The sequence below is a fragment of the Pipistrellus kuhlii genome, unplaced genomic scaffold, assembly GCF_014108245.1.
Source record: "Pipistrellus kuhlii isolate mPipKuh1 unplaced genomic scaffold, mPipKuh1.p scaffold_m20_p_13, whole genome shotgun sequence".
NCBI classification, from domain to species: Eukaryota; Metazoa; Chordata; class Mammalia; order Chiroptera; family Vespertilionidae; genus Pipistrellus; species Pipistrellus kuhlii.
This window is the reverse complement of record NW_023425438.1, coordinates 36,765,112-36,788,277: the sequence shown is the minus strand read 5'-3', so window position 1 is coordinate 36,788,277 and position 23,166 is coordinate 36,765,112. Positions and strand designations below refer to the sequence as shown.

The 23,166-nt window shown below is 34.9% G+C and overlaps 1 protein-coding gene across 1 annotated transcript in view; it reads right to left on the bottom strand.

Moving 5' to 3' along the window:
• Positions 1-676: 676 nt before the first annotated feature.
• The window catches only part of ZNF638 (zinc finger protein 638), a 116,248-nt gene continuing 93,758 nt past the window's right edge, over positions 677-23,166 (bottom strand). Inside the window, exons 2-12 of the mRNA XM_036436126.2 lie at positions 22,239-22,280; positions 21,909-22,043; positions 19,931-20,056; positions 18,007-18,044; positions 12,405-13,617; positions 11,751-11,816; positions 9,120-10,071; positions 8,218-8,325; positions 3,154-3,255; positions 2,300-2,418; positions 677-991 (exon numbers count right to left, since the gene is read on the bottom strand). Of these exons, the coding sequence (XP_036292019.1) occupies positions 920-991; positions 2,300-2,418; positions 3,154-3,255; positions 8,218-8,325; positions 9,120-10,071; positions 11,751-11,816; positions 12,405-13,617; positions 18,007-18,044; positions 19,931-20,056; positions 21,909-22,043; positions 22,239-22,280 (2,973 nt within the window). The 3' untranslated portion in view covers positions 677-919. The remainder of the gene's footprint in view (positions 992-2,299; positions 2,419-3,153; positions 3,256-8,217; positions 8,326-9,119; positions 10,072-11,750; positions 11,817-12,404; positions 13,618-18,006; positions 18,045-19,930; positions 20,057-21,908; positions 22,044-22,238; positions 22,281-23,166) is intronic.

Sequence of the window (23,166 nt, the reverse complement as noted above, 5' to 3'; positions counted from 1 at the left end):
CAGACTGTGAGGCAACTCTTGTGCTGTGATGAGAAAGAAACCTAGAAATGTAGTATCTGTCCCCTTCACTCACCCTCTATTATTGGTGCACTCTAATCTTGGAGGAGTTAAAAAATCAGGTACTGAAATAATTCAGTCAGCAGGCTTATCTTTAAGCATGGCCTATTCTAAAATTTATAGTACTGGGCTGTATTCAGCATTTAACCACCCAGTGTATTACTATTTTTTATACCCTTATAATTCCTTACAAACCTATTCAGTAACAATTCAAGTGTTTAAAAAGTGATAGTAGTGGTGCATAGAAGTAAAGGCTGCTTGTCTTTGTGTATTCAGGCTAATATTAAATTACCTGTAAGGAGCTACCTTAAGTGGCTGTGAAAGAAATAGTAGATACATTTAGAAGCAGAAAAAATATCTTCCCACCACATTAAAAAAAAAAAAAAAATCAAGTAGAATTTTACTCAAATCTACCTGGGTTAAACATGCTGCAAACTAATTTTAGCCAACAAAATTGGGAGTTTTAAGAAATCTTTGACCTGTACATAGGTAGTTGGAGAAAGGTTTTAACACATGAAGAATCCCCAAACATTCCAAGCCATAATGGTCACAGAGAAGAAGCCTGTCTGCAATCAGATGTAAGCAAGTCTTTAATAAATCAGACACAAACACAAGATGGTATTTTAAATATACAGCAGGAACGTTTATTTAACACTTCTAAAAGATATTTTTCCATGCCTGATGATTTGATATAAAAATCAAACACATCATACTTTCCCCATCAGTCTCTCTACATCAAGGGCAATCAGAAATTTGTACAACATGAATTATTTGCTTCTGAAATAAAAATTACAAATTAATGATAACAAAAATACACAAATCAACTGGACCCTAAACAAATTTCTAACAAATTTTTCTCCAATCACCTAGAGCTTGAGCTTCTTTCTTCAACCTCATTCTGCTCCTTTTCCGTTCTTTGGTTGGCCATGAACTTCTGTTAAAATCAATTTATAACATACAATATTTATTAGATGTTGTTTTGCTGTGCATACAAACCAACCTAATCTATTTCACTGTATTTACAATATGAAGAGCCTGATTCTATAAAATAAACGTTTGAAACACAATGCCTTACATTAACATTCCTCCCCATTATCAGTCACCTGATATTAATGATTACCAGGCATTATGCTTTGTGCTTAGGGACTTGGTGGTCAAAAAATAGGTAAGGCCCTTCACCTCACAAAGCTTACATTCTAGTGGAGGAAGAAAAACAATAAAAAATAAATAATTTTGGACGGTGGTAAGCCCTATGAAGGAAAAATTAATAAGGTAATTGTTTAAGGTTGACACTTTTGTGGAGGAGAAAACATTCTACTTTAGCTCGTTCTTTCTTGGGCAAAAGCTTTTCTGGAAGCTGATATTTAAGTAAAAGCCTAAAAGACGAGGAACAACCAGCAATACAAGTGGGACTGGGAGAGAGCAAAGGAACAGCAATGTAAAGGTGCAAAGGCAGCAACAGGTCTTTTGTGTATGAAAAATAAACCAAGAGCTAAAACAAACAAACAAATCCCTCAAACATAGCAATTCAGGGTTTAAGTCTAGAGTAAAACAAAGCTTAGTTCACATCATAGGCCTGCCATTAACTAGCTATATGATCTTGGGGTTACTCGTGTTTAGGTACTCTTTGAGACTGTTTCCTCATCTTTAAAATTGAATAATAGCAGCAACCTCATAAAGTTGATCAGAGGGGATTAAATAAGTTCCCAGCAAGTAAGAACTTAATAAATGTTAGGTGAGTGTCTGTGCCACAAATACAATATGGAAAATGTATAAAAACAACTCTGTTTCAAACAGGAGAAACTAGAGCTACTTGGCTGATGATAATTCTCTATAGCACTCCCTGAAGATGTGTATAACTTGGGAAAAAGGAAGGGGATATGATTAAATCAGGTTAGAAAATGGGCTAATAGTTAAGCAGTGCTTTCTAACTAGACAATTTGGAAACTTTAATATGCTGTGTGTCAATGACTCTGCAAGAGCACATCAGAATACAACTTCCTACACTTAATGAGTGAAGTGTCACATGGGACTAGTGATCTGCAGAATCCACTCGGGCAAATGCTGCTGGAGGAAAGACAGACTAGAAGTTATTGGCAAGGAACAATGAATGAGAAGGAACAGGTTTCTAAACTTGAGAAATCAACTGGCGTATACCTTCAGTGTACATTTTGTGTTGGCACTTAGGTAGTTTGACTATAATACCATCACCTGAAAATTTTATGGGGAGTTAGAAATTTACCTCTGTATTTTGCTTATGACGTGCACTCTTACAGTGATTTATCATTGCTTTTTCACCGGAGTAGAAGAGGGAACAAATTGGACAGAAGAATCTAGGCTTCGGTACAAGAAAGTCTAAATCTAGAGGACAGAAAGAAAGTTGGAAAGAGAAAGGATGAAAATTTATGATACATCATAGCTATGTTAATCAATTTATCTAAACACAACAAAAAAACAAGCACAGTATATACTTATATACAAACATAACATACACCTAGGATTGCTATATATCTAGGGATCAAGAGCAATTAAGCTTTTAATTTAAAAAATGATATTTTTATTTCTTTAACAAATTCTATAACATTCCATAGCCTCCAGAATGCCAGGGAAATCCTTCAGAACAGTAATTCATGGAAATAAACCTCTTTGGAATCCCCTATTAAAATAAAACATGAAAGAGGCAAATGATGGGCAACTGTCTGCTTGAGGGCTATTCTGACAAATAAGGAGCCCCTCAGACCATCTTAGCTAGCCATAACAAAGTTGGTTAGCTAAGCTTCTCAGTATATTCTACTTAAATGAAATTTCTGCCTGGGCAAGTACTAATTCAATTCTTGCCAGAGCAGTAAACAAAGTGCCAGAAATAAAAGGAGAAATATCCTAGACTTCAAGAGTGCAATCAATAAAATTCCTTCCTAGGTGAAAACAGTGTAATAAACTTTACAGAAATGTCAATGTGCAAAACTTGCTAATTTCCACTTTAAAATAATCATCTATTGAATGAGTTATTGTTATTTATCTAACCAACAAAACCTTCATTATGGCACTGAATTTTATTTCTCATGGGTTAGGAAAAAAGTGTCATTGTTACTTTACCTTCAGAAACATCAGCTGCCTCTGGTGTCCCTAAAGAAGAGTCCTCAATCTTCTTGCGTTTTCGTTCTGGTTCTGAATCCTTAAAGTCAGATTCTTCATCAACTACAGTCATTAAAATTTTTAAAGAAAAAAAAAGGTTATTTAAAATAAATTTACAGATTTTGTAAAGCTTACATTAGATAATCCCTTCCTTCAAAGATTAATTGATGGCTCATCTTGTTTAATCCTACCTGACCACTCTTCCAAGATTCTTTGATGTGAGGACTAAATAGGTAATCTATTTAGATTTTAATCTATAAGATTTTAAGTGAATTAAGTGAATTTAAAGGAAATGAACTAGCACGGCTAGTGGGGCACAACGGTTGAGTATTGACCCGTGAACCAATAAGTCACCAGAGAATGCCAAGATCATGAGCGTGGTTGAAAACAAGGTTTAAAATTATTAGATTTCAAAATTTATTCTTAAAAATATAAAAGTTTATTAATTAAAAAAACACACAAAAAACAAACAAACAAAAAAAAGGAAATTAAAAGAACTGATGAACAATATTAACTGTTGAATATAATAGAATCAGAGATAAGGGAGGGGAGTGGACTGACAATTCTCGGGGAAAAGGGGAGTGGTGGATGCAGGAAGAGACTGAACATAAACTGTGCACCTATGGAGGATCCAAGATGGCTGCGCCCAGGTGAACACCTAGCCGCAGCCGCACACAACAATTTCAATAAAATACAACTAAAATATAAAACGGACATTGCCCAGAACTACAGGAAGGTTGACTGACTGGAAATTCTACAGCGAGAAGCAAGGAGAAAACCAGAAGGAGGCGTGGAGGAGCTGGAAAAGCCCAAGGTACGGAGACGCGGCGCGCGGAGAGGACGGAGCCGGAGAGGAGGGAGGCCGAGTGCCTGGCGGGCGTTCCTGAGCGGAAAGGAGAGAAAAGCTCCGACTGTGCTGGGCCCCCAACTGCTCTGAACCCGGTTCTGGGCCAGACCCCGGGGACTCAGGCTCAGCCATAGGGAGCCAGGCTGTAAGGCGGAACCCCGGGGAGAGGCGAAAGGAGGTCCCGGCGGCGCGCACACTGCGCGCAGAGAAGGGACGGTCAGCTGTGCCGCGAGATTGCCCTGACGGGAAGGAGACCTGGGCTCCAGTCTGCTCTGAACGCCACCTCCAACTCCACTTCCAACTGAACTGAACCCCAATACCAGGCTCATTGGGGGAGAGCATAGACTGTTTGGCAGCAGGCGAAAATCGAGGGCACCTTTCTCTCAGAGGCGCCGGCAGCAGCGAGCACTGAAGGACCCGCATAGGGCGGGGCTGACGGAAGCCAAAGCTGCAGGCTCCACCCTGAAACCCCGTCCCATCTGTAACTGCGAAATGCGACAACAAAATAGATCACAAAAGAAAGAAATGGAGGACAAAAAGCGTCTGGATATAGAGTTCAAATCTACGCTTACAAGGTTTTTCAAGAATTTCCTAGAAAAGATGGATAAGGCCTACGAGGATATGAAAAGAGATCAACTAGAATTAATAAGGAGTCAACAAGAAATGATAAGGGATCAACAAGAAATAAAGAATACATTGTCTGAAATAAAAAATATTTTACTGAGTCCTAAAAACAGAAGGGAAGATCGCAAGAATCAAGTCAAAGATTTGGAACATAAAGAGCCAGAAGACACTCCTCCACAGAAGCTAGAAGGCAAGAGAATCCAGAAAATTGAAGATAATGTAAGAAACCTCTGGGACAACTTCAAGCGAACCAACATCAGAATTATGGGGGTCCCAGAAGATGAGAGAGAGCAAGATATCAAAAACATACTGAAAGAAATAGTGACAGAAAACTTCCCCTACCTGGTGAAAGAATTAGACTTACAAGTCCAGGAAGCGCACAGAACTCCAAACAAAAGGAATCCAAAGAGGACCACACCGAGACACATCATTATTAAAATTCCAAGAGCAAAAGACAAAGAGAGAATATTAAAAGAAGCAAGAGCAAAGAAGGTAGTAACCTACAAAGGAGCACCTATACGATTGTCAGCTGACTTCTCAACAGAAACCATGCAGGCCAGAAGGGAATGGCAAGAAATATTCAAGGTGATGAATAGCAAGAACCTACAGCCAAAAATAATCTACCCAGCAAAGCTATCACTCAGAATCGAAGGCCAGATAAAGAGCTTCACTAATAAAAAAAAGCTAAAGGAGTTCATCACCACCAAACCAGAATTATATGAATTGCTGAAGGGGGTTCTTTCAGAAGAGAAAGTAAACAAAGATAAAAATTATGAACAACAAATACATAACTATCAACAAGTGAATCTAAAAACCAAGGAAATTAAAAAAATCTGATGAACAATATTAACTGTTGAATATAATAGAATCAGAGGTATGGAAGGGGAGTGAACTGACGATTCTTGGGGTAAAGGGGAGAGGGGGGCGTGGGAAGAGACTGAACATAAACTGTGCACCTATGGATGAGGACAATGGGGAGAGGGGAAAGGGCAGAGGGCAGGGTGGGAACCTGGTGGAGGAGAGCAATGGTGGGGGGGGGGGGGGGGAAGGAACATTTGTAATAATATGAACAATAAAAACTTATTAAAAAAAAAAAAAAAAAAAAAAAAACTGTGCACCTATGGATGAGGACAATGTGGGGGTGAGGATAGGGCAGAGGTTGAGAGGGTGGTGTGGGAACCTGGTGGAGGGGGAAAGAAATGAGGAACCTTTGTAATAATTTGAACAATAAAGATTAATAAATAAATAAATAAATAAATAAATAAAGGGTAATGGAAGAAGTTCAATAAAGTGTCATGAGTCACCATGTGTATGCAAAGTGTTGGATTGGGGGAAAGAGTGTGGATTAAGGGGAAAAGGACATGAGCAGAGAATAATTTTGATGCTCTGTACTGAGGCCCTTCCGACCATCAAACAAACAAGCAAACAAACAAATGAAAAACAAAATTAACCGAAATGAGCCAAAACTGACAGACTAAGACCCTTGTTAGAATCACAAGTGAAAATTCAAATGTTAAAGCCCAGCAGAATAAATAATATGTAAGAAGCACTTCATGTCAGCAGACACTGCGTAATATGACCTTGGGGGAAGACAAAGACAGAACTGGTTCCAAGCAATCTTATTTACTACCCTCAGTAGCTGAAATACTTTACACTGTTGCATAGCACTTGACAAATCCCTTTCATATACACATCATTCATTTAGCATTTATCTCATGTGAAGAGAGGCCAGTCAAACCATTATTAGTATCCCTATTTCTTCATAGATGGAGAAACTGACATGCCCAAGGTTAAGTGACAGAGGCTAGAGCCAAGACTTGTGAATTCAAGTTCAGTGCTCTCTCCAGGAAACTGGACTACTTTTACTAAATCTGAGGAGACCGCTAGGAATTATGATAGCATTTTTCATTTTTCTCTTATTCATTGCAGTTTACTGGTTATCAAATCCTAAAGAATCAATAAAAGACTGTATTTCATTTCTTGACTTGATAGTTAAAATAGCCTCCAGTATCTTCCAACAAAAGTTTATTCCCTTATCAAAGGAAAAAACTTTTTCAAACACATTTTGCTCCTGAAGCTCTAAAGACATTTATCTCATAATAATAATTATATAATAACTTAAATAAATTAAAACAAATATTTAAGTTTTAAAAATGAAGTCTTAAGCTAGAAAACATATTACCAAACAAATTATCTCTGCATTAATGAAAATATGTTGTTACAGAAGCAGTAAATCAATCATCCTTTCTCTATTCTTCATTCTTCAACTAAGCCACTAACTACGGCTTGGTATCAAGGAGAGGTTATACAGAAGAGACAGACAGAGGAGTAACAGTTGGGAGAGAGCTTCAAGAAAGTGGGCATGATCAGTAGTAACAAATGATGCAGAGAAGTAAAATAAAACCAAATTGAGAAGGAAAAAAACAACCAACTTTCACAACAACCCAATGGAGATTATCAATACCAATTCAGGAAGGTGGTTACAAAAGAAGCCAAAATATATCCAGTTTGTTAGGAAATGAAGAATAGTGGATATTTTTTCTAAATGCTTTGCTTTAAAAGAAAGGAGATAAGGTGGCAGCTAGGATTCCAAAGTGAAGGGCATGGTTTTTTAAAGGGGAAAGTCTTAGGCGTATTTTAAGTGTGAGGAGCCAATGTAGGTAAAACACAAGATGGCAGAAAGAGGAGATCGTATATTTGCTCTGGTAAATAGAAATGAAAGCAAGACTATACAGTGAGAAATGGACTAGACGATGCAGAGGGGAGAAAAGGTTTACATGACAACTGGTAAGAAAAAATGGGAAAGGAAGGAGGCCTATAGATTATGGAGCAGCACTGAAGGGCCAACTAAGATCAGATTCAATGAACTTGGACTGATCACAGTTTTTCCTTAGAGAATATAGGAAAGCAAGATGGGAAGAAGGGTGCTATAAAGAGGATGTTGCAATGGCTATTTAAGTCACTTGGTAGTTGATATTTTGCTTTACCTCTCTGAATCAATAAACTTGAGATCTGGAATGGTATGCTTTTTTTCCCCCCTACCCTTTTTAGCATTTTGCTACGATCATAAGAGACACAATGACAAATACTTGTTTCATGTCTAGAGAACTCTGTTACACTTAGACAATGTTCCCTATTTGTTCAACACAGTTTTATTAATGTTATTAAGACATCTGAATTCACTGGCTGGTTGCTTGGCAGCATCCACAAAGCAACAAGTCTGATCTACAAGTAAGAGCTAGTTAATAAATGATTTCCACTTGATACTGCAACATGATCAGAATAACCCCTTTCAGGGATCACTTTTATAAATTTGTCACATTCTATTATAATAGGATTGCCTACTATTCTATAATCCCATTTCATTATATTCCACTTACCTCTCTAAATTACAAAAGTAAAACAATCTTTATTCAGATCTAATAATTATAAGGCTATGCCTCCTGCCCCCCAACAAGCTATTTCACTGTTTTTCTACTTTTCTTCTGCAGTGGTAGATCTAAGACCCCGTGCTGTGTTACTCTCTTGTCCCCCTTCCATCAATCCTGCTTTACCTTCACTAATTTGGTAGGCCTCCTCTTCATCTTGCTCTGGTTCTGTCTCAACTGTGTTTTCCAATGGTGGAGTTGTCCCAATTCTAACTCTCTTGGTTGGCATTTTAGCTTAAAAAAAAAGAAAAAAAAGAAAAGAAGTCTATTATTTACAATAACAATATTTAAATTGCTTTTAATTCTAAGTAACAATTTTAACACCTTTTTTGCAAACAAGATAATACTCAAATTTGGGAAGGAAGCTCATTTCTAATATAAAATAAGAACATTTTATTTAAAAACACTCAGCATTAGTCTAAACAGTCTTCTTTTATTTTCTGGTTTATCTTGTTCCAAACTATACCTTCCTACCTCTGTTCCCTAAGAAGCCTATACATACTTTATTTTGTTCCACAAACCTGTGAGACCTTCCTAGTATTTTTTTCTTCTTAATATGGATAACTCTTTCAGGATTTCCTTGTTTGATATTATTTTGATCTCCCTCAAGTCCTGAAAGTGAGTTGACCTATTGTCATATACCCTCAAAATATTACTTCAGTGAAATGGTACCTTCTTGGATTCTTCTAAATCCAAAAGTACAAGGGTCTAGTATAAACAACCTTCTATTTACCAAAGCTGGTATTCCACAAAATGCAAATATACCATTTCATTCCAATTATAATATTGGTACTCTAGTTTGCTTTTTGGTTTTGGTATCTTTTCTTGAGGTATAATAACGTGGGGCGAGGGCTACTCTGTAAGAAAAATCTGTGAAAGCTCTATACATTTCCTTGGCTATAACTATTTGTTGGCTTCTCTTTTCAAAACAGAGTAAAAGTATTAGAAATACTGCAACATATTAAAAAAAATTTTTTTTAATGTAAAACCCTCATGAAACAGAAAAACAACCGCGTCTAAGTATCTACCTTCTAAGTGCCTCTCAATCATGGTGTTCAGATCTTCTTCCATAACATTCACATTTATTGGACCCACTTGGCACAAGGCTTCAAGTTTTGTCTTCCTTGTGTCCACAGCTCTCTTTCTCCTATCGCCCCTTTTATCTGTGGGATGGTCATTTTTGCTTTGTGCTAATACATCTTTTAAATCATCTCCATCTTCCTCTTCTCCAACTTCATCAACAGTAACAAAATTAAGCTCTTCTTTAAGGTTATCAAAATCTGCCACAAAGTCTTCATCCTCTTCATTTACTTCATCCAAAGTCACTAAGTGCAGATCACTACTGTCATCCTGAATTTCATCTACAGTAACCAAAGTAGCAGGGTCTTCAGGCATCTGGGAAGAAATGAAGCCAATGGGATCACTTCCAGTATTTCCCTCATTTCCTTTAGTATTTAAAGTGGCAAAATTTAAGTCTGCTGATTCATTTAAAGGTAGCTCCTCTACTTCTCCAATTTCATCCACAGTTACCAAGCATTCCTGTTTGAGAAGATCTTGTTCTTCAGCCACCGACAGTATTGTAACATCTTTAGGTTCACTGTGGGATATGCACTCATCTTGATCAATTAACTCATCTAATGTAAGAAGTGAATTTGAATTTTTTACCATTTCTTCCATATTTACTTCTTCTTCATCAATAACTTCATCTACAGTGACTAGAGCTTGTGCCAGGTGTGCAGATGCATCTTCCTCTTCCCCAATCTCATCCAATGTTACAAAAGATAATTGTCCCTCGACAACATGAGGGGCAGAAGTTTTCCCTTTCTTCTTCTTTACATTAAGTTCAGAGGAAGGAATATTTTTGAGGGCTTCTTTCCTTTTTCCCTTTAGTGGATTCTGTTTGGCTTGCGAAGGATTCACTTCTTCTATAACCTCATCCACAGTAACAAATTCATCCAAATTAAATGGATATAATAGTTCCTGTTTGAAAGGTTAAGAAAAAAAAAATCAAAGAATTGTGAATAACTAATAAACTGACTACATTTCAAATAGTCCCAGTAAATTTGCATGAAATATAATTTGTGAGAATTTCAGTGACAAGTTAACAAAAGGTTGAAATTTGTTATTTTTAAAAGTCTGCCAAATGAGTTAGCTGTGATTCACAAATTAAACAATGCCAAGGGTAAAACCCCAGTAATAATCTAATCCCACCTTCACTTAATTTCAATAACACTATAATTAATTCCTAAATAATGTACAAGTTTTAAAATGATGCACAAAAATACTACAAAAACATTTATCAAACAATCTAATATAAAGAATTGACTGTTTCATATGTTAAATATCACAATGAAGCTAGAAAGTAAATAGCTATCAAGATGGTTCCATTGACCAGTTCATATGTAATATATATTGTAAGATATGCAACACTGAAATATAAAGTTAACATATTGATAAAGTTATATGGAAAATTACTAAGACATAGTGGCAAGTATTACTGGACTTAAATAATGCCAATAGTAAAGAAAATAAATTCCCAGCAGGCTTTTCCTACAACAGTGGTTGGCAAACCGCAGCTTGTGAGCCACATGCGGCTCTTTGGCCCCTTGAGTGTTCTAACGCCACTTCTTCAAAACAGACTAGCCCAGGACAAAAACCGACCTCTGCGAGTGAGCCACGAAGTTTCAATCGCACCGTACGTGCGAGTCAGCACGTGGTATTTTGTGGAAGAGCCACACTCCAGGGGCCAGAGTCACATGTGGCTTCAGGCAGCGGTTTGCCGACCACTGTCCTATAACATTTAGTTTGTTATCAATGATCAATTATTAGTACATATAATAATGACGTTTGAATATATACCCAGTAATTTGGTGAGGAAGGAATCTGTAAGCAATTGTATTATCATCTTATTAAGTCAATGGAATAACCATATCCTTATTTCTGTTTCTTAAACTAACATATTCCCTTTCCCCAATAAAACAGACTCAAATTCTTCCCCTACCAGAGTAAGTAAATAAAAAGATTAGGAAAAAAAATGTATGAACGGTGGAATCCTAAAATAGCAAACAAACATGAAATGTATCTGTATGTTTGGCAGTGCAACCAAGTATCAGAAAAATAAATCATAGAGCCCATCCATTTATCAAAATGACTACCTTTTTGGAAGTGTCGCAAAATAAGGGGAAGACTCTAGTTGGGTGCCAGTCTCCTTTTCACATGTCATTTTATTCTGTGTTTATAACCTATTCTTATCAATATGAGATTAAAGGCTTTTTCCTACCCTAATTCTCTTTCTGTCCCTGGGTTAACTTTTGCCCTGCATCAAGAACACAAACTAAGGACTTGTATGCATGCATATAAATAAGTATAATCAACGGACACAGACACTACTGGAGAGGGGTAAGCGTGGGAGCGGGGAGGGCATGTGCCAGGAGATAGGAGAGGCAGGGGGGAGGTCAATGGGGAAAAAAGGATACATGTGTACTACTACTTGTAATAGTTTAAACAAACAAACAAACAAATCAAAAAAACAACCTCAAACTAGCCTAGTTCAAGGTAAAAAACAAATTGGTAATATGGTCCAAAGAAAAGAAAACATTTCATTCCTATCCTTTTTATCGAGAGAACAGAAGGGTTTGTTTTAATAAACTATTTCTCACCTCTTCAGATTTGGAACTTCTACCAGTGGTACTTTTAGGGTTCTTAGTGTTTTGCCCAACCAAAGTCTGAAATATTAAGTAAAAAATATAGAAGAAAAAAAAAAAAGAATTTACAACTAGGTTATTAGTGTTCTTTAGAAAGAGAATTCAAACAACAAACATTATCCAAACACATTCATTTATGCCAATATTTACCAGGTATTCCAAACTAAGTCACCGGTTAATAACAGTAAAGACATAATCTAGAAGTTGTAGGTAAATTCAGTTTTACTGACCTTTTCCAACAATGTCTAAGTTGGGCAATCAGTAAGCTGATAAAGCTTCAATTTCAAAAAGAAAAGTTTCCCATTCAGAAGCAGAGTAGTAAGTCACTTCAGGAGACTCACTGCAGACTTTATTTTTAAACCACAAAGTTAAGTTTCTGACCACATTTTATCCAAATAATGGTTTCCAAACCTATTAATAATTACGAACTTGAGCTTATTATTCTAAGTGTCTATCAGCTTAGACCAATGGAACCAGAAGGGACATGGAAGCTTGGGAGCAAAGTGAGGAGATGAGAATATAAAACAAGATTACATCTCCTACTCCAAAGCTACAACAGGAGAGCTAATCACTTCAAACACACTGAGCCATTCTTCCTACCCTCCTCACCTTATTGTTGCTGTCATCCCGTTTCATGACGGAAGGTCTAGCCTCTGTTTCCTGAGATTGTTTTGTAATATCCCTGTAATCCAGTTTAGAGTCCTTGTCTTGCAGGGCCGAGATCCTTCCACTGCCTCCTCTGGTAATACCGCTCTGAGTGGATTTGATTTTACTGCTGCTTTCAGCCAACCTGGCACTTGCAGGTTTAAGACCTAATTCCTTGGCAGAAAGTTTCTTTTCAGCATTTATTTGATCTCTGAGTACAGATTTTAGTAAACTTTTCTGGTTTTCAGATTTTGAAACTGTAGGTTTTGCCTTTGGAGAAGAGACCATACCAGCCTTGATGCTTGATTTACTGCTAGGTGCATTTGATGTAGCCAGCATACTAGTTTTACTAGTTTCATCAGGCTTACTGGCCTGGCACACTCCTTTATTTGGGCATGCCTTGATCCCAGTGTTTTCTGCAGGCTTTTCTTTCATTGGTACCACAATCTTTGCCACCTTCTCTGCATCCATCCTAGCATCATTCTTTTCAGCCTTCTCTGTTCCTATTTGCAGATCCATTTTGGATTCCTTAGTATTAAATTCATTCTCCTCCTGTTCATCCATGCCACTTTTTTCAGAAATTCCCTTTTTGCTCATTGTCTTCTCATCCCCAGTGGAAATTCCTGGTACCAGGGTCACAGCAGAAGTAGATGGTACTATTTCTGAAACAGTTTCATGTTTGTCCACTTCAGCTATAGCTTCTATCATAGCCTGTGTAATCCCAGAAAAGTAGTCTTCTGCTTCAGATGGAGATTCTTCTAGAATTCCTCGGATGTTCCTTTCTTCTATAAATGCACTGTCGGATGTTGCTAATTCTGTTTCAGAATTAATTTCTGCCTCTTCCGTCCCAAGGTCACTGGTATACACCTGCTGATTTAAAATGGACTCCTCCACATTTTCGGTGGATAATTCAATACTGGTTGGAATGGATTCTTCAAGAGGAATTTCCACTTTGTCCTCCTCTCCTTGAGTTTCAATTTCCAAGGTTTCAACAGCAAAGTCAGAGTCACATAGTATTTTGTCAGGTTCTTCCTCACAAAACTCTTCCTGCTGTACGGAAGTTTCGTTTTGAATGCTGGGAATAGCTGCTGCTTCAACCTCACTAGGTTTAACAGAGGCACTATCAGCTGCTGTTTGCGCCTCACTTTCACCAACTGGATTGTTTTTCAAGTCAGGGCTAAAAGTATTTAAAAACAAACAAAAAAGAACACAAACAAAAACACAAACAAAAATCAAACTATGATGAGAATTCAACCATCATAAATAATCCTGTTGATGCCAATTGTTAAGACTTCCTGATGCATTAATAATTAGCATAGGGAAATCCAGCCAATCGGCATTAAAATGGTTAAGATGTATTGATGTAAATATGTAAACAATACAAAAATTTTAAAGAGATCCTTCAGTGCACTGAAGATTTCTTTTTAGTTCAAAGGAAATGGCAAAATTATTACCATTGTTAGGATCCTTGTACTCATTTAAATTAAAATAAATTTTTTCCTACTGTCTTAAATTTGCATCTTATTATTCGGTCCCATCTTTCAAACAGTGGTAACTGAAATAATATATATATAGCTCTACAATAAAATTAATAATCTACGCATTGAAATCTGAAATCTCACCTAAAAGGAACAACATAAACAGAAACTGATGGTAAGTCACCTCTTTCTTTTTGGGGGGAATGAAACAGATTTGTTTTTAATTTCCCAAGAAATGTATTTATTAATAATACTCAAAACATTCCTTGGAAATTTTAATACCCTGTTGGATATTTAAAGTTAAAGATGATTATAAACTGATGAACCAAGAGACAGATACAGAGAAAGTAAAGCAACAGGCAGACTGTCAAACTACAGTGGGGAGGGGAGGAAGATCTGGGGGAGATAATAGATCAACCGAAGGACTTGAATACATGCATATAAGTACAACCAATGGACATAAAACTGGGGAGAGAGGGTATGTATGGGAGGGAGACAAGGGGGCAAAAAAAAAATCAATACAATATATTAAAAAATAAATAAATAAAGTTAAAGATGAAACTGATAGTAGTATCACCCTAACATAAATATGAAGTCTTATAAAATATGTACCTTTGGCTATATTATGAGAAGAAATATGTTAAGAGAAATATTTCCAGTTATAGAGAATAATATACAATTCCAATACATAATTAAAAAAATGTAAGTAAAATTATTCAGAATGGAGGAAATATATGTAGTTGATGTTATTTAATCGTGGTCTTTCCAAATGAAAAGTAAGAAAAAGTGTAATTCTGTAATTAAACTACTTTCATCGAGACAGAGACAGAATAAACTATTATCAATGCTCCAAAGATCAGATGAATCTTGAAGGGTAACAAGGAAAATCCAAGCTTCTGAAGATAGTGTCCAGCATGTTATCAACACAAATTAAAGTGCAACAAATACATTCACTTAATTACATCAGAAGCAGCAGGTTGGAGGAAGACACCAGACAGAAAGTGATCGTGCACATCAATACCTCATAGTAAAGAGTATTTACATTTCCCCCTACTTTAAGAAACAGAAGGTGATGAGACACCCCTTATGATATGCTTCGTAAGAGGTGTTCATATATCTTTATTGAGCACAAGATAATATGTATCTGTCCTGACACGTTAATAATTTTTTAGAAGTTTGGAAAAAAGTGCTATCACATAAGGTTCTAATAATTGGGAGCCAATAAACTAGTCCTCTCCCTAAAGTTGGTAAGTTTAAACTTCCAAAGGAGAAAAGTTTTTTTTTAAGAGTTCAGAAAAATACCTCTTGATAAAAAGTGTAAAGGCAAAAAGGCTGAGGAATTTAAGTTAAAGCGCCAGTAACAACAGACCTTAATCAATACATATATCTTATTCATTTATATAAGCTATAAACTACCCTTTGCACGCTAAAAGAATTTAAATGTTATTTTAAATAATTCACATCCCTTATATTAAAAAACGCTAATGGGTGATTTTAAGTGTTCCAAATTCTGAGGACTAGTCAAAATAAAACTTGTGGTCAAGCACAAATATCACAAAAACAAGAAAAAGTTGTGTCATTCAGTTAGAGCAGTTACATAAATGATTTCTGAAATATACAATATAAACTTTTTGTTTTTAAATCACAAGACTCATTTTCAATGATAAGAATTAAATTCAAGTTCCTGCCTCATTACAGAACAGTGATTTAACTCTAAAGCCTTTACAAATTAAGGCTATTACAAAAACACCAATCTTCTGGTCTAGAAGACAAGCAATGGGGATTTTGATTCCTGGCTCTAGAATACAGCAAGTCCTTCCCCTTTGCCATATTTACCGTTTGTCAATTTTTAAAAAAAGCTATTATCTTTTCTGTAAAATGAATCACAATGCAGCAGTTCCATATTTCAAACAAAGAGCACAGACCTACTTGGAAAATGGCTCAATTCCATTATTTGTTCTTGTGCCATGTGTGGGTTTTTTTGTTTTGTTTTGTTTTAAATTACAGTGCTTTCTTCAAAGAATTCATTTACCAATATCTAGTTTTTTGGCTAATATGGGTACAGACCTAAAAATTCATCCAGTTAGCTTAGAAAGTCATTTTGAAATGTCAAATGCATGTAATTATTAACATCAGAAGTCAAATAATCAGTCTTTCAGAAGAACAAAGGAAAACAATCATATTCTGGGAAATGGCACAAAAAACTGATCCCAGGAAGGCATTTGGGATACATTAATTTCCCACCCTTTGTCCCACCTCCCCACTCCCTATAACACACGAGTGTCAAATCTTCAGAAAAGACATACAATAAAAGCTGGGCATGAAAACAAATGGTAACACGATACCATACAATTTACAAGAAACTTTAGACTGAGTCTTAACAATACTGAAGATTAGCATTTATTTCAGAAGGTCACTGGCTACTTCCCAACATTATGAATGAACTGGTGAAAATCTTATCTTGTATATTTATTTTGAGCCTTAGTCACATGATAAATGATGTTATGTGGGGGAAGATGAGAACAGGCAAAATGTAGAGTTATTATTGAATTATTAATATATCCACGTGAGATTTCCATTCAGTAGGAAATACATTTAAATACTTGAACTATCAAAAAGCAGGCAAAAATAAGCACCCATATTTTCTCATAATCGGTTAACTCCAATAAACAAATGTGAAGTATTTGGGCTACAACTCACATCTTTTTCTCTAATGTCACATAAGTCAGAGAAAAAAAAAACTGATCGCAAAATGGGAATTAAAAAGTTATTAGTGCTAGAATTTTTTAATTGATTTTTAAGATTAGATAATAATCTCTAAATTCATTAATATATATGATTTTTAAAAATCAAAACAAGAGAGGAAAAAAATGACCAAAACACAGATGAAACCTATTCCTGAAGACCTGAAAGAAATTTTGTCAGATGAAATATTTAAAACAGGATTTTCAAAGAACATACTTTACTTACCAGACAGAGTTACTGTGGCCAAACTATAGGTCTATCTTTACTACTACATGTGGCATTCTTACTTTATTAAGCCATTCATGGGTTTTTATATCAAACATTGTTTTTGGTATTACTTCTTAGTCATATAAATATAATTGGTATGATGTACAACTGGAAGTCTGTGCTGACACATACATCAAATTTATTGCTTCAAGTCACCAACATATTTTAATGTACTCATAATCATCTTTATCATTTAAAAGACTCCTTTATAAATATTAATTACTGAGGAGAAAAATCAGTAAAACTTCCTATTTTTCTGTTCTTCAGGCATCTTAAAATTAGTTCATCAAATAAACTCTCCACATTTTAAACACTTTCAAAATGCTCTTTAATACTTAAAAGCTCTTACTACATTAATTCCAACAAATAAGGGTATAAGGAAAGAATAAAGAGTTTAAATCAGTAAATCCCAATGAAAAGTAGTAATAGGGAGGTTATTCATTGGTGGGGCAAAGGTGGTATATGAGTGGATTCATCAGGATTAGAGAATGACTAAAAAGACAATGTGGTCAAAACAAAGTCACTACTTAGCGTAGATTCTGAGGAACAAACTTTCATCCTCTGAAAATATAAAGCAGCATACACATTACTGTTTTACAAATATCCTTTTCCATACCCCAGTTGTTTTTAAAAAGTATCAAAATACACACTGAACATTACTGTTTTGGTTTTAAATCTAATTTTTTTTTAAATTATGCAAAAAGATTAAAGTTTTACCATTGTAACTATATTGCAAAAGAAAATCTAACATGAAGAATATAAAACTAATCACAGAGTTGAGTTGTTTAAGAATCTTAGCAAAACATTTAATAAAGAAGTCATATTTAACTCAAACTGTGTTTATAAGTTTTTCTAAACAGAAATCTATAAACACCGAGACAAAAAAACAAAAATAAAAATTGCCCCACTGGTCAACAAAGCCAAAAGAAAAAATCACAACACTTATATATATACAAAATGAACATGTAAAATAAGAGTATTTTTGTACAGGTGAACAATTTCTACAAAATATAGAAATGAAATGCAGTAATTAACTAAATACTAGATGAAAATGTTAGTAAACTTAAATCACATACCTTTCCTTTCCTAGTTCTTGGTTTTTCTCAGCTTGAGCCTGTAACATAATTCCACATTTTAGTAGAGCCTATTCTACTGAACTTTAAATATTTAACCCATCAATGCAATGATTTCAATTCTTAAAATCTAAGCAAAAAAATAAAACAAAAACAAATCACTTAAAATATATTAAAGTAAATGTTAAATTTCAGTGACCACTTAACTATCAGGTTCTAGAACTTACTTTTATTAAGGTTAGGTTATAGAGGAAAACTAACACATAGCAACTAATGAGAAAAGTAAGTTTCTTTAGTGTTGACATAAATAGGAAATAAATTTTTAACTTTAAAAGCCTGAAAATAACAACTTTAACTAAGAATAAAAACAATCAATCTCAAATATCAACATCTTCAATGTGCGAATGTTACTGAAAAAAACTTCTATTCATAAGGGAAATTAGTTGACTTGAAAAAGTCTGCTATTCAAAACACCTAGAAAAGTTGGACAAAATTTAACAATACTAATAATATTTAAACGTGTCTGAACCACAAAGAAAGCAATGTTTGGGGCCCAAAATGGAAGCAGGAATTAAAATTCAGTGTCTACCTACCAATCACTGGGCTAGGCACTTAGGAAATACTACACTGAGTAAACAAAACAAGCAAAAATATATTCCCTTTATTTTATTTCCTTTTAGTTAATTGAGTGACACTTGTCAACAATAATATACAGGTTTCCAGTGCACAATTCTACAACATAAATTAAAAACTATTATTTAAAAACTATGGGTACAGGAATCATTTTAATCTCATAGTCTAATCCCTAGCTTAGGGCTTTCCTTCTTATACTAGAGGCCCAATGCATGATATTCCTGCAAGGGGCTTGGTCCCCACCACCACAGCCCCTGATACCACGGCTTTGTCTAAGAAGGGCTTTGTCTAAGAAGGACGTTTGTTCTAATTAGCGTATTAATGCTTTTATTATTATAGAGAATTACAATATCTTGAAGTCTACCTGCCTCTACCATCCAATATGGCAAAGGCTAACTTATTAGTGATGTAGCTAAGATTTTTTTACAAAAGCCAAATGGGATCTCCAATCTACTAAAATGTCAGAATAAGGTTATGAGTAAGGGTTCAGGAAGTAAAGTAGCAATGTAGGCAGAGGTTTTATGTAATTACTGAACTTAGTTGAACAAAGCAATAACTATAAAATGCGTAAAAATAAATTTAAAAACACAATGTTCTGTTGAGAAACAAGGACTAAAATTTCCAAATTTTTACCTGAAATAATCAGGTTAAACAACTCCTTCAATTTGTGCTTGGTCAGTACCTATCATGATGCAATTACTTATAGGTGCTCTATTTAATTTGGTTTTAATATGAATTTTCATTTTCTTGAGCTACACAAGATTTTTGGTATATTTAACAAACAAAAAACATTCAGTCACCAAATATAAGCCCTAATGTTTACCCACTGCTACTGATACACATACAATGAAACTGTTAGAAAACATGAATTTGAATTTCAAAGGTGGACTATTTGTAATGTTCATACATGTATTATTAGTGCATAAGCCAAGAACCTGTAAAATCTTATTTCTTATACAAGAAGAAAGTTTATAATAAATAAAATTTAAATAAATAAAAGAATAAAAGAACTTCTTTATACTAGGGCAAAGCCAAAATAAGTTTTATGCTAACTTTCCAAAATTACCTCAATTTATTCTCAAATTTATACTGCTCCATAATATAAAAATTGTCAGTGATTGCAAAACAAATTTTTAAATGAAAGAATCTAAAATGCAAAACCAGTTTGATTACTGGCCAAGAACATCATCCTTGAAATTACCTTCAGTGTATATCACCTAGCTTTGGGAGAATGACCTTTATGCTTTTGTTATATTCTAAAAGCACAAAAGTTGATTTAAAAAAAAAATCTTACCTCTAATGAGTCCACTTTTGGAGATAATGTACAGGTCAATATACAGTCACCTATGTTCTGTGGATTTTGTTTCAGAAAGTTGTACATTGACTGAGCAGATTCAGGACTATCTAACTGAAGAATTGCCTTTGGAGAAGATAAAGAAAGGGAAGAATAGTTCCTAAAAACATTTAACAAACAATTACCGTATCATCTAGCAGTTCCACTATTTGGTATATACCCAAAAGGATTGAAAGCAGGGACTTGAACAAATATTTGGACATTGATGTTCATTATTCACAACTAGAGGCCCGGTGCACAAAATTCGTGCATGGGTAGGGTCCCTGGGCCTGGCAGATGATGGGGCTTTCCTTCCCTGGCTTCCCCGGCTGCGGCCTTCCTTTGTTCGACCCCACACCCTGGTGGTCAGCACACTTCATAGCAAGCAATCGAATTCTCAGTCTCCCAGTTGAACTTCCGAGGGGACACTTTGCATATTAGCCATATATATATATATGAGGCCTGGTGCACAAAAGGTGACAGCAACCCAAGTGTTCATCCACAGTGTGGCATATACAAACAATGAAATATTATTCAGCCTTAAAAAGAAAATTCTGATATATGATACAAGACATATTGGGAGACATTATGCTAAGTGAAATAAGATAGTTACAAAAGAACAAATAATGTATGATTCCACTTATATGAGGTATCTAGTAAAATTCATAGAGACCAAAAGCAGAATGGTAGAATGGTGGCTGCCAGGGGCTAGGAAGAGTGAGAATGTGGAGTTACTCTTTAATGGAAAGATGGATAGTGGTGATGATTACACAATGTGAATATGCTTAATGCCACTGAACTAACATTTAAATATAGTTAAATAGTAAATTTTATGTTATTTTACAATAAAATATTTTTTAATTTTTCAAAGTATGAATCTTTGTTTTTCCATATTTCAAACATGAAATTACAAACATGTAATTTAAAAGGTAAAGTTAATCCTTATTTCAAAGTAAACAAAACATTAAAATGTTGAAAAGTCAAGGCAAAATTAAAAGGAGTGTGGCTCAGTTGGTTAGAGCATTGTCCCAACACCTATTAGTTGAATTCTGGATAAGATCCCTGATCAGGGTGTGTGCAGGAAGCTAATAAGAGAATTCAAATTATAAAACAAAAAGTTAACTAAGCAAAGTAGTGGATGAGGAAGAACCGAGAATTAAAAATGTCTAAAGTAATTATTTAGAATTCCTTATGCCATTTATCATCTCCCTTCCATCCTATATCACTATTTCTAAAGTACCAAACATGTTCTATGTATCAGTTAGAAGCTTGTCACAGAAATTAATAACTAGCTGTTGGTCAATTAGCTACTTTTTATAAAGCAAATATTTCCACCTTTCATATGAAACTATAATTTTCTTGGTAATATAAGGTTGATTAAAATCTACTTGTAATGGACATGTATTTGGATTAAACATTAAACAGAGGGCATAGCAAATGTAAAGAAGTTAATGTCTTTTAAGGGAAGAAGCCAAAGCATAGAAGTAAAGAATGATCATTTTATACTTTCCATATAACTAAACAGAGAGACCCAACTCTCTAGGTGTTTTATGGCTGGAAGGGACTTTAGAAAATACCTGGCAACACCCTTTCATTTTACAAATAAAATGTTTAAACCAACTTAGCCAGGGTATAAAGGTGGTTAAAGCTAGATGAATTCAAGTCTAAAACTTCCCCATAAATTAATGCTCTTTGCACTATTATCTTTCATTTGTTTTATTTCCCCTTAAAACTAGGTTCTAGGAGAAAGACGATCTTCCTTTTTGTCACAGCCCAAAGAAAATACAATCTTCTACCATAATTCTGCTATGAGGCTGAGCAATGCTTATAGGTGCTTCAGTTCAGAAGCTGAATTAAAAGTTGCAGACCATAATAATACAGGATTTCGTTTTATATTCTTTAGAGCACATACAAATAAAAATAGAAGGGACTTAGTTACCTTGTTTTTATTACTCAAGAATATATGGTGATCCACTTTTCCAAACTGAAGTCCAACACAAAGTACACACTGAAGTCCAGCTTCTGGCAAGTTATTAAGATGTATAAACCGACTGTATATTTTTTCTATGTTTGCCTGTAATTTTTTTTTTTAAGAGAGAGCATAGGAAAAGAAAAACACAGCTGAAGTATCAAATGTATAACATAGATTAAAAGCATTTAATTTTAAAATTAGTGCTAAGGTTTCCTTTAATTTCTAGCAAGTGAACACAAACAACCAAGGCTTCTATCAATTAAACAAGTCTAGGAAAGCACTTAATGCAAAACTCACCTCTGGATTATTTTCTTTAATCAAGGCTGTAAATATAGCTTCCTAGGAAAGCAAAATGGAACAAGGTTGAAGGTGTACATCATTCCTCATTCATATTTTTAATTAGTCAAGATTTATAATAAAATAGCATTTATGAATAATCATTAAGCACTGTTTCATAAAATGAATTCAGCAAAAGTTCTGTTACTTCCACATCTTTCCTTCTTCTTAAACAAGTTATGAAAGTTGCACCCTACCCATAAACCTAACTTATCCTATTTCCCTAAGTAGTACATTAAAAATGAATACGATTGTGTCATTTAGGGGAATACATTCAAATTCACAGACAAGGAATAAGATATTTAATTTAATAGATAGTAAGAGATTCAAGTTATAAAACAAAAAGTTAACCAAGCAAATAGGGGATGAGGAAGAACAAAGATGTAGGCTAGTGAAAAAACAACACACAGAATATTAAGTGTATAGCAATTTGGTGCTAATTATAAAGAAGCCAAGAGTGGTGTGTGTGAGACAAGAGGGTCAAGCTAGTTGAAGGCTTACATGTAGAAGAAGGGAATTTTATCTTATGAGACGATGGTTCTTAATACTACTAACATGTATAAAACAATCCCAGTAATGGCACCACATTAACTGATTCTCTATAGAAGGCTTTTTCAAAATTAGATGCATTTCTACCTTGCTCTAGAGATTCTAACGTTTCTTAGCAGTTGGCCACACAGAAACAACGAAGAGTTTCTAAATCAGTTAAATTTGAACAGGTTTGAATTTTATGTCAGTCTTGGGACTTTGTGGAGAAAGATTTTCAGGGAAACAAAAATGGAGGTAGAGCTAGGTTCAGAGTTGTGTTCCATCACCGGACAGGCATATCCAAGAGGAAAACCAACCGATTAGTGTTTCTCACTCTTAGTAGATAGTAAGAGATAAAGAT